This window comes from Grus americana, chromosome 1 (genome assembly GCF_028858705.1).
Source record: "Grus americana isolate bGruAme1 chromosome 1, bGruAme1.mat, whole genome shotgun sequence".
Taxonomy (NCBI): domain Eukaryota; kingdom Metazoa; phylum Chordata; class Aves; order Gruiformes; family Gruidae; genus Grus; species Grus americana.
Window position 1 is genome coordinate 44,531,687 of NC_072852.1, and position 15,281 is coordinate 44,546,967.

The 15,281-nt window shown below is 40.5% G+C and overlaps 1 protein-coding gene across 6 annotated transcripts in view; it reads left to right on the top strand.

Moving 5' to 3' along the window:
• The window catches only part of SYT1 (synaptotagmin 1), a 359,821-nt gene extending 344,767 nt beyond the window's left edge, over window positions 1-15,054 (top strand). For all 6 annotated transcript variants that reach the window (XM_054811274.1, XM_054811286.1, XM_054811280.1 and 3 more), the window contains 2 exons: window positions 7,042-7,175; window positions 11,917-15,054. In XM_054811274.1, coding sequence (XP_054667249.1) covers window positions 7,042-7,175; window positions 11,917-12,123 — 341 coding nt within the window. In that variant the 3' untranslated portion in view covers window positions 12,124-15,054. The remainder of the gene's footprint in view (window positions 1-7,041; window positions 7,176-11,916) is intronic.
• Window positions 15,055-15,281: the final 227 nt, after the last annotated feature.

The window sequence follows — 15,281 nt, forward strand, 5'->3', positions numbered from 1 at the left end:
ATCTAACTGCACAACAGTGAAGAGCTGTTATTCTGAGACTGCTTTGCTACACTCTCCGTTTAACTTTTTTTGTTATAGGCAGGCTATCATTAGTTCTTATAAATACCAACTCCTCCTTCCCCACTATAAAGGGACTGTTAGACTCCATTATCCCTACGGGACTCTGTCTAATGTTACTGAACGTGAAGTTACAAATGTTTTCATTTATAAATTATCCAATCTCACAGCACCTTCTTTTAAAAATGCTGATGGGAATATGTAATCCAAAGTCATCTAACTTGTTACACTATGACATATAATATGAGCAAGAAAGGGCCTGATGGGCAGTGTACTCTGTGTGTGTGTGCGAGCGCTGCATCTGTCCACCCGCGGGGCATAGATAGACGTTAGCAAGTGTAATAAGAGTCTTTTTGACTAAACTGCTTGCCGCTATCAGGGCCACTCTGGCAGCCTGTTTGCGCTGCTTCCAATTTCTCAACTCCATTCGTGGCCAGTACACTACTGGGTGGTGTTGGGAGAATCTCGCAGGCACACCGCTCAACCCTCAGCCCGCTTATTAAAGTGATTTTAGAAAGCATTTTGCTGGGGTCAGGGCTGGCCTAGACGCTACACAGGAATCTACAGCAAATACTTTTGCTAGCCACCTTTCCCTTGTGTATTGATCAAGTACAGGCTACAGCTAAAGACTTGGCCCATCACATCAAGTAATCTACAGCCCAATGGGGTTGTGGAAACTATGATGAGATCCCAAGTAGTTAAATATGAACATTAGCTGGGGACTGGACATTATGTAGCAAATAAACTTTTTTAAAAAAATCAGTAATCCTGTTCTCAAGGAAATGTGATAACAAAAAAACCCACAAACCCTCTATTTTCTGCCAAGAGAATTGCTTCTAATGAGAATGTTTTCCAATATTTCCCTTGAGACATCAGCTGTTCCTTAAAAATAATGTTCCAACTTTAATTTGCTCATTTGTGGAGGAAGGTAGAAAGCCCAACAGCTTGCATCAATGAATATAAACTGTAACTTTTATGCAATCTAGAATGTACCATAGCACTTGTATTCCTTCTTAGGAATTGTACCTTATATTGTTTCTTCCCCTGATAACATGTTTTCCCCCCTCCGGCTTTTCTTCCTTTTCGAAGCTTTCCATTCATCTGAAAAATACTAGTTTAGACAATCCAGGCACAATATCACTCTAAACTCATTATTTCAGAGACCTTAATTATCCCCTGTCATGCATATATGAATAAACAGAAGCGGGGGGGGAAATCAGGGCAAATTATCCATGGGCTGGACACCACAGGCATCATGTGAATCATCCCTGTCTCAGGAGAGAAGCGTTTATATGCCCACAGAGGGATCATGTCCCATGATCCTTGGGAAAAATCAGCAAATCTGTGGGAACTCTCAGAAAGTTTGTCCTGTTTTGCTCTGCTCTCAGAGCCCTGCTGCTTTCCATAGCACAGCTGCAGCAACCGCTGCTGTCGCTCTCCAAAGGCAGAAGAAAGCACGCAGCTATTGCTGATGCTGTCAGCCTTCATCCCTGGCACAGTCTCTGTAGAACATAAATAAAATAAACCTGTTTGCTCTATAAAATTGCTGTTCTCCCCACTGCCTGCTCCTGAAAGCCAAAAAAGCTTTGAAGGGTGTTTGCACGGACTAGGAACAGATTAAGGGTGCAAGTATTGAATCTAGCACTTCTGCTGCTCTGGCTTGGCCCTTCCTCGGCTTTCCACCCCGCTGCGCTGTTCCAGGATGAGAGCAATTATGGCTCCTTAGCATGGAACTAACGATCCACCCTGCAAGTCACCTCTGTCCTAACCGTGTTTTCAGAGCCATTTATAAGGCTGCATTTCCAAATCTGATTTTCTTCAGTTGTTGGATCAATTGCCGAGCCTTTCAGGAATTTGTTCTGCTTCCTGCAACGGAAACTCTACTGTCTGCCGACACCTTTCCTCTGAATGTCAGCGATGTGTGCTTTGGCACCGGTTTGGCATAAATTTTCTTCTGATGGGGGAAAAAAACGTGCTAATTAGCACCCAGTTATCCCGAACATTTTGAAGACAAAAATACAGCTGGAGGCAATTCTGGCACCATATTTCTTCTCGGTTTCTACATTTCAGTTGAGAGCACCTTCTTATTACAGTGTTTTGTCATACGAAACTTTATTCAGCTGTATCTATGACTAGTTTGTTCTGGCTCAATTTTTTTCCTATTAATCATGTTAGGCTTACTCGAGGCTTGTAGAGGGTTTTCTCTGATGGCACCGCACAGAGGTGTGTGGGATTTTTTTTCTTTAAACAGTTAGGCTCCCCCTGCACGCAGCTCAGGACTGTAATTGCACACCCAATCAAGTCCAGTGTTATCCCTGTGTCATTTTTCAAATTTGTCAACTTTGTAGGCACTTGCTTTTCATATGTTGATTAGATTACAGAAACCTTACAAATATTTATCAAAGAATGGCACCATCCTCATGTTTGCGTTCAGAATAAACCACTGTAGTAAAACCATTCCAAGCTGAGTACTGTGTTGACACTTTTCCACTGAAGATCCATACACTTGAAAATTTGTGTGCTGAATTCTCTCCTACCTAGGTGGAAAATGATTTTTCATTAACTACTGATCCCTGTAACAAATTTTTCATCTTAAAATCCACTGACAAGCAGTTATTCTCAAGTTCCACTTTTTCCTCAGATGTTGTCATCAGCCACGATTTTCTTGAGTTGTACTATTTTTTTTTCAGCTGGAACATTTGCTTTTTTAAAACCTCTAATAATGAAGTACATCTTGTCTACAACATGATGATGATGAACTAGTCATTATTTTAAGAGGGTTTTAATTGTATATAGATGCCTCACAGTCCAAATGACTCCAGAAGTCTTTACCTGCTATTACATACCATTTCAATTACCTTTTAAATAATGTATTGGCATCTTACTGCAAACTTCAGGAAAACAAAATGTGTCAGTTGGTCCCCCAGTGCTTTTAAAGCTGTTCAGCTAGACTCCCTTGAGATGTTGTTGTAAAATCTACAATGCACAGTTATGAATTTTACATCTTTTTAGCATTCATGGCTAGACCGTTAATGAGGGAATAAATAGCAGAATTTTATTTAATCCCACACATTGCTTAACATGAATTATTAAGCAAGGGACACACAGCCTTTCTGTCCCCTTTGGCAGGGGAGTAGTGCTGTACCCTGTAGTGCTCTGGATGCAACATCCTTTCTTCCAGATAGATGCGCAATGTCCATCCTCAGATAAATGTGGAGGTATTGTGGATCTAAATCGCCGTTTACCTGCAAGAAATAAAACTGGAGGAAAAAACAGAGTGATGTGCACCTCTTCTAACTTGAAATTTCTTCAGTGTAACTGTTTACGTGAAAGCGAGTAGGCTGTCTTGTATCGTTGGAGAGAAATAAATATTTTGGGGCGCAATTTATTTGACCGAAGACAGATACTTACTGTGGAATGAGATAACGATCCAGAGTACATCAAGAGAAATGCTTATTTATTTTCACTGGCGTCAGATGTAGACATGTCTACTTGGTCAAAAAAATTCTGCCCTTTATGCCCAGGCTATGCACTTAACAGACAATTTATCATCGCTGGGCTGTAATATCAGTTCTGTCATCCTTACTAGTCTCACTTATTCAGTGAGACTATTTACATATTAAAGTATTACTCAGCATGAGTAATGGTGCCAGCACTGCAAGTACAGAGAAGTTTCCATTAGCACTAAACCTTATCTCGGAAAAATCACTGGAGACTGGCACTTCCCAGAGGTTCTGCTTTCTTTTGATTATCCTCCTTTCTTCTAATAATTGACTCCAAGCAGTTCAGCTTCTGTTATTTGGTGGAACAGAATCTGTCTTTTTCAGAGATTTATTCATGAAGTAAGTTACTAGAAAGTCTGTGCTTGGGTATCAGATTGTCTGTGTAGATTGCAAGCAAGTAGATTATTGGAGAGTTGAGGGAATTAGGGATAATGTCATGGGACATGGAAGAGTGTAGCTGAAGGTAATGCAGTGGTGGATGGGGCCCTAGATGAGACCCAGAAGAACGAAGAGAGGGGAGAACTAGGTAAGACTGGGATACTTCAAGAAATAGAAAGTGGATATATAATCTAATGAGGAGAAACTCAGCTAAAATCTCTAATGGCCCATCCACTCACTTGAGCTGGACACCTCATTCTGATTTGCAGAGGGTTTGTGATGAGTAAACTTATTTAATACTTTCCTCTGAAACTAGAAAAGAAGGAACATGATTTCAGTTAGATGATATTCAGTTTGTATTTGGTTTGGCATGACAATTTTACTCTTGGATGAAAAAAAATTAGGATCTTCTATCATACGATATCTCCTCTTCTGTGCTCCATTTGGGACCTCTGCCACTGACAGTTCTGCACTACCATGGCAATCTGGTACCACTGGGATCTTCCCTAATAAAAACCTGGCTTTTAGCTGAGCCTAACTCAAATCCCCAGCCAGACAACCATAAGAAGGTGATCAGGACATGAAAAAGAACCCACAGAAACCCAGCTTCTGGGCCTTGTCCCATGGCCGTGAGTTATCCGGGGTCAGATTTTGCTCTAATACCAGCATGAAGGTACAAAATCTAAAGTCAATAGAGACAAATCACTTAAAGTGAATGTACACGTAGACCCCAAGCATTCACATCCACTTGAATTCTAGGTTAAGAATATTTTTCTCCAAAATATGGAATGTTTATTAAGATAGGAATATATCTGCATCGCTATATAAATCATTAGTGTACAGTTCCTTATGAGCATATGAATAATCATCAGATCTGTATATATTGTCTGTGTGCAAGCACAGGTCAGTAAAGGATTGACTTATATCGACTGCATTTATTTTAATAGAATAGAATTCTTCAATTCTAATCCCCTTAATAATAACGTATTACTGCACTGTTTAGCCTCCCAGCTCACTCTGGTTACTCAGATTATATTTTAACAGCATCTTATCTCATTTCTTAACAGTATTCCACTGGCTCCTTGACTACTGAACTTCCTTACTATATATTAGCTATAGCTAAAACATCATTTTGCATGTCAAAACAATTGTGCATGCTGCGTGGAGTCTCAGCAAAAGCAATAAGGTAGATGAGCTTTTCTCAAGTTCACCTAGTGTTGAAGGAGTCCAGATTTACGTGTTTTACACCTTCAAACCCCTGTATGCAGCCATGTTGAACTCAGTATTCAGAAAGAAATAGAACTTTGTTGGCTCTTTTCTAGCATTTCTGCTCTTCGCGTGATACTCCTTAATTCATACATTGTGCAGCAAAAAGGAAACCTTGCAATCCCTTGTCTAGCCTCGAGCGTAAACCTACCCAGATTTAATTTCTACTTGAACTTGAGTCTTTGAGGGAAAAGGACTCTTAACCCTCTGTGACAGAGAGTTCACCACAAACACCGAGGAGCTACTCCGGCTGTTTCAGTAGCCTTACTACTAAAGTACGTGCCTATTTGTAGATTAGAATTTGTCTAGTTCCTTCTCGCAGCCATTGGATCTGATTATATCCTTGTCTGCTGGCCTGAAGAGTCCACTGCTAAAACTATACTCCCTTCAGAGGTACTGTAGACCATGATCAAATCACTCCAGTAATTTACCTGTCCTGAACTCCTAGGTCTTCCACAGTAAAGCATATTTTGACTGCAGCAGAATGCAATTACTCTTCTCAGACACTCCAAGCATGAATTTCATTGCAGAGTCATAAAGCATGGTTTGCTCATAGTGACAATATTTAATTTCAGTATTAATTAATCATTCCTCTTCTGTAGCCCCATCCTTTTCTCAGGAAGGAAGGGAGAAGCCCTTTCCTTCAATAGTTTGCATTCAGGTTCTCTCAATTTATGCCACAGAAGACTTGTGGCTGGCAGGTGCTTTGTATAGCTCCTGTGAGCTCGCTAGAGGGAAGGCTTGCCTCAACATACAGCACAGTTCAGCTGCCTAAAGCCAAAGGAGGCTCCTACCCAAATTTTGGTGACAGTACTATGCAGGTTGCTGAAAAGGATGAGATGCTTCAAATGGTGCTTCATGTTAGGCCTAAACAGAAAAATAACTGAGCTCAGTGAAGGTACTGCTAATTAACACCACCATGCAAGAACTGCTAGTTTATTCTGTAAACGGGAACATGGCTCTTGTAACAGATTAGAGACTGATAGTGCTATTCTTTTACACAGGCAAAATATCCATTCTAAGTATAACCACTGAGATGCCACTTCACGGCGGTAGCATCCATGAGAGTTTTGCTTGTGCGAGGAATGCCTGATTAGGTGCCAAATCAGTTCTGTTCCTTAGCTACCAGAAAGCATACAAAATAACAATGGGAATTCAATAGAGAGTAGCAAACCCAGTTCAGAATCTATACCAGTACCATGGCCTGCACCATACTGTAGGTGCATGTAGCACTAAGGTAGAGGACTGGGATTTAAAGGGCAAAGTCCCTTCCTGCCCTGCAATCAGTCCGTGCGGCAGACCCACGCACACTGTGCTGTGTCAGTCACAGCCCACCGGGGATGTCAGAGGACGGGAAAACCGTGGCGTAGCTCCCACCCAAGGAGCGATGGGAAGAGCTGCCAGGCAGTCGCAGAGCAGCCAGCTGCCCTAACCCTGTGCACGCCATGCATGAATTCGGCAGTGCTCATGGGTCTTGGGAAAACCACCCTGCAGCCTCGTTGCCAGCAAATGTTGGCAGTAAATAAATAATATTAAAGTAAAAACGTTTCCGGGATGGTTAATGAGCTACAGAACAAAGTTAGGTGGGAATTTACCCCTCCCTGGCAGTGTTAAGGAGATAATGCAATAAATGATTTGTAACTTTGTCCATCAGGAACACTTTGCAGTCATACAGGAGGTTTTCTATAGTGGAAATCAGGATTTTGTTTAAATACAAGCTGTTTGTTGCTAGAGGTTTTTCTTTTTTTTCATTAAGTCTTAAATTTGCAGGATTAAAATCTGCAGATAACACACTGAACTACCCTTCTCAGGTCTACTTTTTCTCTTGATTACTTAGATCCCTATGTGAAGATCCATCTGATGCAGAATGGTAAGAGGCTGAAGAAGAAAAAGACTACAATTAAAAAGAACACTCTGAATCCCTACTACAACGAGTCTTTCAGCTTTGAAGTACCATTCGAGCAAATTCAGGTAATGTCAAACAGTGTTTTGTCTTCCCTCTGCATTCCATTTCTCAGATCTTATAAATATTTAACAGGAATCTTGTTAATTATCACGTGTGCATGCCTTCATTAGCACCTAGGTGCCAGCCCTGTGCTACATTAGATGAGTGTGACTGCTTCAAGAGGGAAATGATAAAATGCACAGTACTTATGAAGCTTTGATTCATCAGTGAGAAATGGATAACTGACATTTTCTGTTAACAGAAATGGATTCTAAAAAAAAAAAAAAAATCCACAGGGAGATAGCGAAGGAATGTGCCAGCAAAAAAGTATAGGGATAAAAGAAAAGGCATATATAGCAATTTTCCCCAAATGATTTGAACACATTTGTGTTCCCTGTCCATTTATTGGTCCTGTTTGTTGAAAGTACTACAGCATCCCTCTTAAGTAAAACACATAATTCAGGTTTTTTTTCAGTTACTCATTACAACGTGAAAACTTTTTGGCGATTCCTGTGCTCCTTGGAAAAAGACATTTGAGAATCTCAGGAGTCAGTACTGCATTGCCTATTTTCTTGGCACCTTGGGAGCTCCAGAAGTTGTCCGGGTGCTACTCCTGGAGAGTCCAGCACCTAAAATTAGGGGCCTCAAAAGTCAGCACAGTGAGCTGGAAGTCACCTGCATTAGCAGTAGAAAATACCAGGACAAGACATCATGTCATTTTTTTTCAGGGACTCAGTTACCTACCTCTGGGCTACTGGGAGGCAAATCGTCTCTCACTCATAAGAGTGAGATTTATCATGTTCTGATGTTAACTAACCTTTTCTCACAAGAGAAAAGGTCATCTTAACCATCTCAGGAGGCATGTGGGAAACCCACATCCAATTTGCTCCCCTCCCTAAGTCAATTTTAACCTCTATTGTCAATATCTTAAGCAATACTCTTGTTGCCTGTGCCTATGGCTTGTTTTGGGAGTGCAACATCATTTCTGCATATATAATAAGTATATGATTGGCCACAGAGCATCAGATCACCTGTTAGTTGGGTGGTTTGCTTGGAAAGAGAGAGTCTTTGGTCTCTGGTCTAATCTAGGTAATGTAAACCACAAAAAGATCAGTTGGCGCAGGCCTCCTCCATTTCTGTTAAGCCTTTACCATTAGTGTTAAACCATTATGTTCTTTTGCTGACTTGTTAGAGCATTCATTGGCAGGGGAAGATGTACTGGTTTAAATATCCTCATAAAAGAACTGCATGTTGGCTTCCCACCCACCCTGGGGAGCTCTGTGACTCTGGAGATTTTAAGCAAGACTGTTGGTTTTCTGGGTGGAGCCAAGTGTGGGAAGTGTACTTTCAGAGGCCTCCCCGTTTGAATGACCACAATTAAAACAGTCTGGGAATACATCATTTTGTGGCTTGTAAACAAAACTCCCAGGCAATAGGGACATGCAGACACCTCTTGATTAGATGAGAGCGTGGTACGGGGTTTGAGGCTCTGTGTCTTGGATTTTTGATAGCAACTGTACTGGAGAGAAGCCCAGGAGCCAAGGCCTAACATTTCAACTAAAGCTGTGTGCTTGGTTTTTATTGACTTGGTACCAACAAGGATAATAAAACTAGACAAGGTGAGGCACTAGGAATAGTGACTTGGATGCACGAGTAGCCCATTCAGGAGTTTCTTCATGCCCCACAGCATATACAGGTGTCTGTGGACTCCAGGAATCAAAAAGGGGGAAATCCAGTGAGGCCTAATTCCCATTGATTTTAATGAAAGCCGGTCTGTGTGCTTGTGAAAAAAATCTCATAACAAGCATCAAAGACCCAAAGGCAAAAAAAAAAAAAAAAAAAGATCAATCAAATCGAGCCTCTCTGGCCTCTCTGGCTATTTAGGCAACGAATGTCTTGATTTTCAAATAGGGACAGGACTGGGGAGCTGGAGTGGGCACCTCCAAGTTATCAGGTCCGAGCTTTGGCATGGTTAGGTGCGTTCTGTAGGTACTTGGCCGTTTTGCCTTCTAATCCTAAGTCAGTTTTGTAAAGGGGATATAGGCCCTTTAAAAAGTATTGCAGTTTAGCAGTTTAATATTTTGCACTTTTTTTTGATAATTTTATTAGAGTGAGTTTATAGCTATTTACTTCAGTATATAGCCTCAATTTAAATTCTGTAATTATGGACTTTGGTCATACTCCAATGTATTTTGGAGTTAGTTATAAAAGACTATATTTAGAGGTGATTTCATTATGGTTACTGAAGCAATTTCATCATTAGCGAAACACTTTAAATGTTATTTAGACTTAATATGGTAAGAATCACTGTGACTTTGGGGTAATTCATGTAAAAGTCATTAAGCAAACTTTCACAGTCAAATAAAAAAAAAATAATGGTTATACAAGTTTCACAATGGTTAGAGAGTGAAGACAAGGGAGGGTAAGCAGCTCAATAGCAGCATACCCATGTAATTTAAAATGGGCCAAACATTAACATTTTCAACAATTTAACAGTGAATATGGATTCTAGCTCCTAAGGGAAAGAAAGTGATGTCTTGAAAGGTAATGGGAGAACACCACTAGGAAGTCAAATCCTGTTGCTACAGGCAGATCAAGCATGTGTTCTGCTGTTTTCAAGACAGATTGCCTCTGTAGGTAGCAATGTCTCTAGGCCCTTTCAGTCCCAAGAGTGCCTAATCACAATGAGGAAACTGCTAATCCAAGTGTTTTTAGCAGAGGTGGTGCTTTCTACTAGCACCTGTTGGGTTTTGCAGTGCAGCTCTTCCTTTAATGTATAGTACAAAGGCAAAGAGATGCTCACATTTCTCTGTAGGGTTAAGTCAGAGACCATGAGGTGAAAATCATCTCAGAGTTAATCATCTGAGCTAGCTGTTCTTACATCTTTATAGAGCAAGGAAAAGGGCCTTTTGTTTACAGTGGTCATTGTTGTCTTATGATTAACACCAAAAAAAAATCCAATAGTAACTAGCCCCCAAGCTTCTAGGTACAGCACGCAACTTTTTTTTGTACCGTAAAATAATAGCCTCATGCTTACTTTTTATCTCTGTGATCGTACCATGCATCTAAAACACAAATGTTCATTTGCGGAGGTACCATCAACATTAAAAGTGAGTATATTGCAAACAGCAGCACTGAAACATCATTTTGGTATCTAGAAATACTTGCTTTGGGATATTGCCTTTTATTGTGAGTGCTCTGGGGAGAGAGAGTCTTGAGTTTGATGTACACTTTTGTCATCAGCAGCTATATAAATGCGTTAGTGCCTGTTGGAATCATCTCTTTCTCTGGCTCAGTGAATTGTACAATCTTGTAAGGGAATGGACTCTATAAAATAGACCTCATGAGTCTGGTCTTGCAGATATGCTTAAAAGCATCAGTTACTTTTAAAAGATAATCCTATTACAAGTACTGAAATTAATCATTCTAGTAAGAAATCCAGATTGTACATATATCCAAAATTTTAAATTTAAAAACCTGATGCTTGAGAATAAAAGATTTTTCTGGAAGAAATATGTTTCAGGGCATTTCTTCCTCCAGTTCAGGAAACTCGCACTGGAATAAGGGGCTGTGTGTATTTACCATGGGATAGAAAGGAATCAGGAAAAGAACTGTATGTTCATCTTTAAAAATAAAGCTCCCTAAGGAGAAGCGTTTACAGTTTAGTAAAACCAGCCCAAGGCTGTTAATGCCTTAGGTGCTGTTGGGGAGGAACACCACGCCACTGAAGGAATAGCTGTTTGTGCTCTTTTGACGAATATTAATGACCTGATGGAGAGGAATGCGGGCATGTGCACGCAAATGCATACGCAAATGCCTGGCTTGAACATCACCTCCCAGTGTGCCCCAGTCTAAATGAGTGGAAAATTGTCTATGAGCTGTGACAGGTGAGCTTGTGCAGATTTTGTGGGAATAGTTTAACCCCGTTTGCCAGAGGTCACTGTTCCTACAGCAGAAGTGACACTCCAACACCCGCTCGGTCGCAGGCAGCACCGGTGTGTCATAGTCCCGAGCCAATGGGGTTTATACTTCTTTCCAGCTCCCCTGAGCATGCAGCTGCTTTTCTTGACTCCTATATAAATTTATATAATACACACAGTATATACATACTTGAGTGCACACACGTATGCACACAGAGATGAGTCCACATGCATATATGTATATAGCGACTGTAAGGGCTATGTTCAGAATTTATCTGAAAATAACTGATTAGCATGCTGGATGGATGGATGAGAGTTGTTTAGAAGCACAAAAGCAGTTAACAGAATAGAGTATGACATTGCAAACCTTAACTTGCGGTAGAGCTGTTTCTGAATTTTACCTAATTTTTACTAATTTACTTAAAGAATAATGATGCGCTAAATTGCACTACTTTTGACTTAGCTTACCTTAAGATCTCACTTTTATCCCTACAAACTTCTAGCAGTCTGATTCTTTAGTAAGAACAACAACAAAAAAAAATCCATAGGTTATTAATCTGTTAAAGGAAAAAAAAAAATCAACTTCGATTCCCATATGAAGCTCTTTGATGAAAAGGGGCAAATTTCAAGTTAGCAGGGAGGTTGTGAACTTAATTTTATTTGGAAGGCTCACAAGAAGCAAAGACAAAAGTTTGAATTTGGTTCTGGCTGGGGGAACCTGCTCTGGCTCTCACACACCCCCTTCATGTACATGGAGTCTCCATCGTCATTGACTGTCCCGAGATTTATCCCTGCCCACCTTCCCCCCTGCTATCATGCTCACTGGTCTCTCTCTATCTCGTTGTAGAAAGTGCAAATTGTTGTGACTGTTTTGGACTATGACAAGATTGGCAAGAACGATGCCATCGGGAAAGTCTTTGTGGGCTACAACAGCACCGGAGCAGAGCTGCGGCATTGGTCAGACATGTTGGCCAACCCCCGGCGGCCCATTGCACAGTGGCACACCTTACAGCCCGAGGAGGAGGTAGATGCCATGCTGGCCGTCAAGAAGTAAATTAAATTAAATTAAATTAAATTGTGAAGAAGAAAAAGAAGAAGAAGAAGAAGCCTTTCTGCATTTGCCCACATAGTGCTCTTTAGCCAGTATCTGTAAATACCTCAGTAATATGGGTCCTTTCATTTCCAGCCATGTGTTCCTGACAGAGATCAGTTGTACTTTTAAATTCCCATTTTAATTTGCACAAATTTAAATGTAGAGAGCCCTCTAAAGGCGCTTCATTTCACCACTGCCCCCCCAGATCTACTCTTCTTTTAAGCAATATGATGTGTAGATAGAGCATGACAGAAATTATTTATTGTATCACACAGTTGTATATATACACCAGTATGCTGAGAATTTATTTCTAGTTTGTGTATTTGTATGTTGTAAGTGTTTCCTAATCTGTGTATATCTAGATGTTTTTAATAAGATGTTCTATTTTAAATTATGTAAATTGACTGAGATATAGGAGAGCTGATAATATATTATAGGGTAACTATTGTATCGTCTGCATTCCAGAAAAAAAATTCCAACTTGTAAGGCACTAGTAGTGTTACACTGACATCTTAAAGGACAACTTAAATCTGAGCTTTCAACTGGACCATCCTAATAACACGCTACGCGTCCACAGTGAATCTTGAAGGGGCAAATCCGATTGGGTAGACTTCTTTCACAGGCAACTTAGCATGATCTGAGCAGCTCCATGGCTGACCTCAAGGAGACGTAGCCAGAAGCCAGGATATAACTTTTTTGTATATATTCCAAAGCAAACACATAACAGACTGGAATGGCTTTAGATTGAAAGTTGAGGAAGCAGTTCCATAGGAGGCAACGGTTTCATCTAATGCAAAAAGTAAGACCACTGCAGAGGTTGTGCAGGGAGGGGGGGAAGGGAGGGGGGAGACGCAGCAGTAGCGAAATACTGCCGTGAAAACAAGAGTAGCTCTCCGTTATCACCTTTATACAAAATTTGCATACTGTGAATTCCATCCACGATTTCACATTATAATGAGTTTGCACATTAGACTTTGTAACAAAATATTTTATTATACTAACTCAGATTAGAAGGAATGCAGAATATTTTTTAGACACAGCCGTGTGAGTTTATTATACAAAATAGTTTCATGGTAAACAGACAGTATTGTAATCCCATCAGAAGATGACAAAATTTAGCCATAGTTCTAAATGCACTTCAAAGTAAGCCAAAAGAGAACAGCTAGTGACCTTTTATATACTATTTATACTTAAGTTTTAATTTGTCCTTTAAAAAAAAAGTGAAAACAAAGAACAAGTTCTAGAAAACTGAAGCAACCTCTTCTGTATACTAGATGCTCGTTTCAGGAGGAGTTTTTAAATGTTTTCAATGTTACTATGTAGTAAATGGCACTATTATGAAGCTATTAGTCATTCCATAAGAGTCTTGAAAGACTGCTCTGTGTATCACTGTGACTGCCGTGTGTGCTTAGAAACGTAGTTTTCTCAGTGGATAGCAATCAATTTATTCCGTAGTGATATTGTAATAATACTGCCATTCCCTTCTACTGCACTGCCGAAGGAATGCATAGCACAAGCAGTTCTAGTTATGACGGACCAATTTAGAACTGGAGGGCTATGCAGGGGACAAGGATGCTATATTGAATGGGTTGACCACACAGCATTTTGTCAAGCCCTGTGCAATACTCTACATTTCCAACCTCCCTCTCCCTCACCCTCCGCCGCTTTACTGTAGATAGTCATCTGATGGCTAGCCAGCATGTCATCTCAGCTTGTACCATCTCATCAAGTCATTTAGGGCATCACTTCTATCTCATGTACCGTCCTTTGAGGCCCCTTGCTTATCTTTCCAAGCTGTGAATATATTTATAATGCTTTGAAGAGTTCATCATTTTCAGCCATGCAAACTACCCCAGAAATGTGGAAACGCTACACCTTTTGGAGGGTGGCATGAGAAGTTAACCATTAATGTTCTTATCAATCGTATCTAAAAGAAATTATGGAAAACAAAGAACAGAGATGAATGTAATCAGAGAACTGTGTACTGAAAACTAAATTCCACAGCCTCCCTCGAGGTTCTGCTTCTGGGAGAGGCGTGACAGTCTGAGAGGTCAGTGCAGCAGTGGCCGAGCACCGTTTTCAGTACACTGCGGGGTAAAAGAAGTAGCAAAGCAGTGGGAGGAGAATAAAAGCCTGGATCTCTCCCCACCTCCAAAAGTGAGAATAGCAAGACCCATTTTCTTTCTTTTTTACATGAAACACGGGAAAAACACAAGTGAGACATTTTCTGATAGAAACAGGCGCGCATACATGCAAAGCATCAAGCTGGAATACTTTAAAATCTTAACCTTAAGGACCAAACCCCACCAAAGAGAAGAAGTAGACAGTCAGCTTTCCAGCATAAGAGCTTCATGGTCTCCAACTTTCAGTTGTTCATTCAGGATAGCTGCAGGTTCAAACTGCCAGGACTGACTCATTGTGTTAAGGTATTCTTAATGTTTTCTCTTCCTACACTGCCAGACTGAACGTCACCGTAGAACTGGTTTGTAAGGTACGATGATTCTCAGAGACCGAACCTGCCATGTGACGAAGATGACATTTTCATCCTCAAAGAAGCCACATGTACCTTTCTGACAAAGCTGTGTGAAGTATTAGAATCTGATGCTGTAGAAAGATCCTAGTTGCCTTTGTGTATATTTACTGCCTGCTTGAGTGTTTCTCTGTGTGGGTTTTCTCTGTATCTTGTAGAAATGTTTGGGGTGTTTTATCCTGCCATATCGCTCGTGGCCCGCGAGCTGACAACTTTAGCCGTATTTTACCTTCATTTTTGATGAGGTGGTTTATATTTTGTTTCACTTTGTGTAGTGACTTCCCACAGTAGAGTTTTCCAATTGTCGTTAAAATAACATACATATTACACAGATATTCAATAAAAATGTTTTATTTCCTGTTGATGTTCTAGTGTTTCTCTTTTAATCTAAAGTTTTGAAAAGACATTTCACTCTAGGACTTTAGCACAATCATAAACTTTGAAGTATTGCAAGTACAATAGCACGGCACTTTTTGCGGGGCTGTGAAAAGCTGCTTTCATCGGTGTGGTCCACTGTAAGATGGTCACAGCCAGCACGGCTCCAGTAGATGAATTCTCTACCTCTATTGCAGATGAAGAACTATTACCC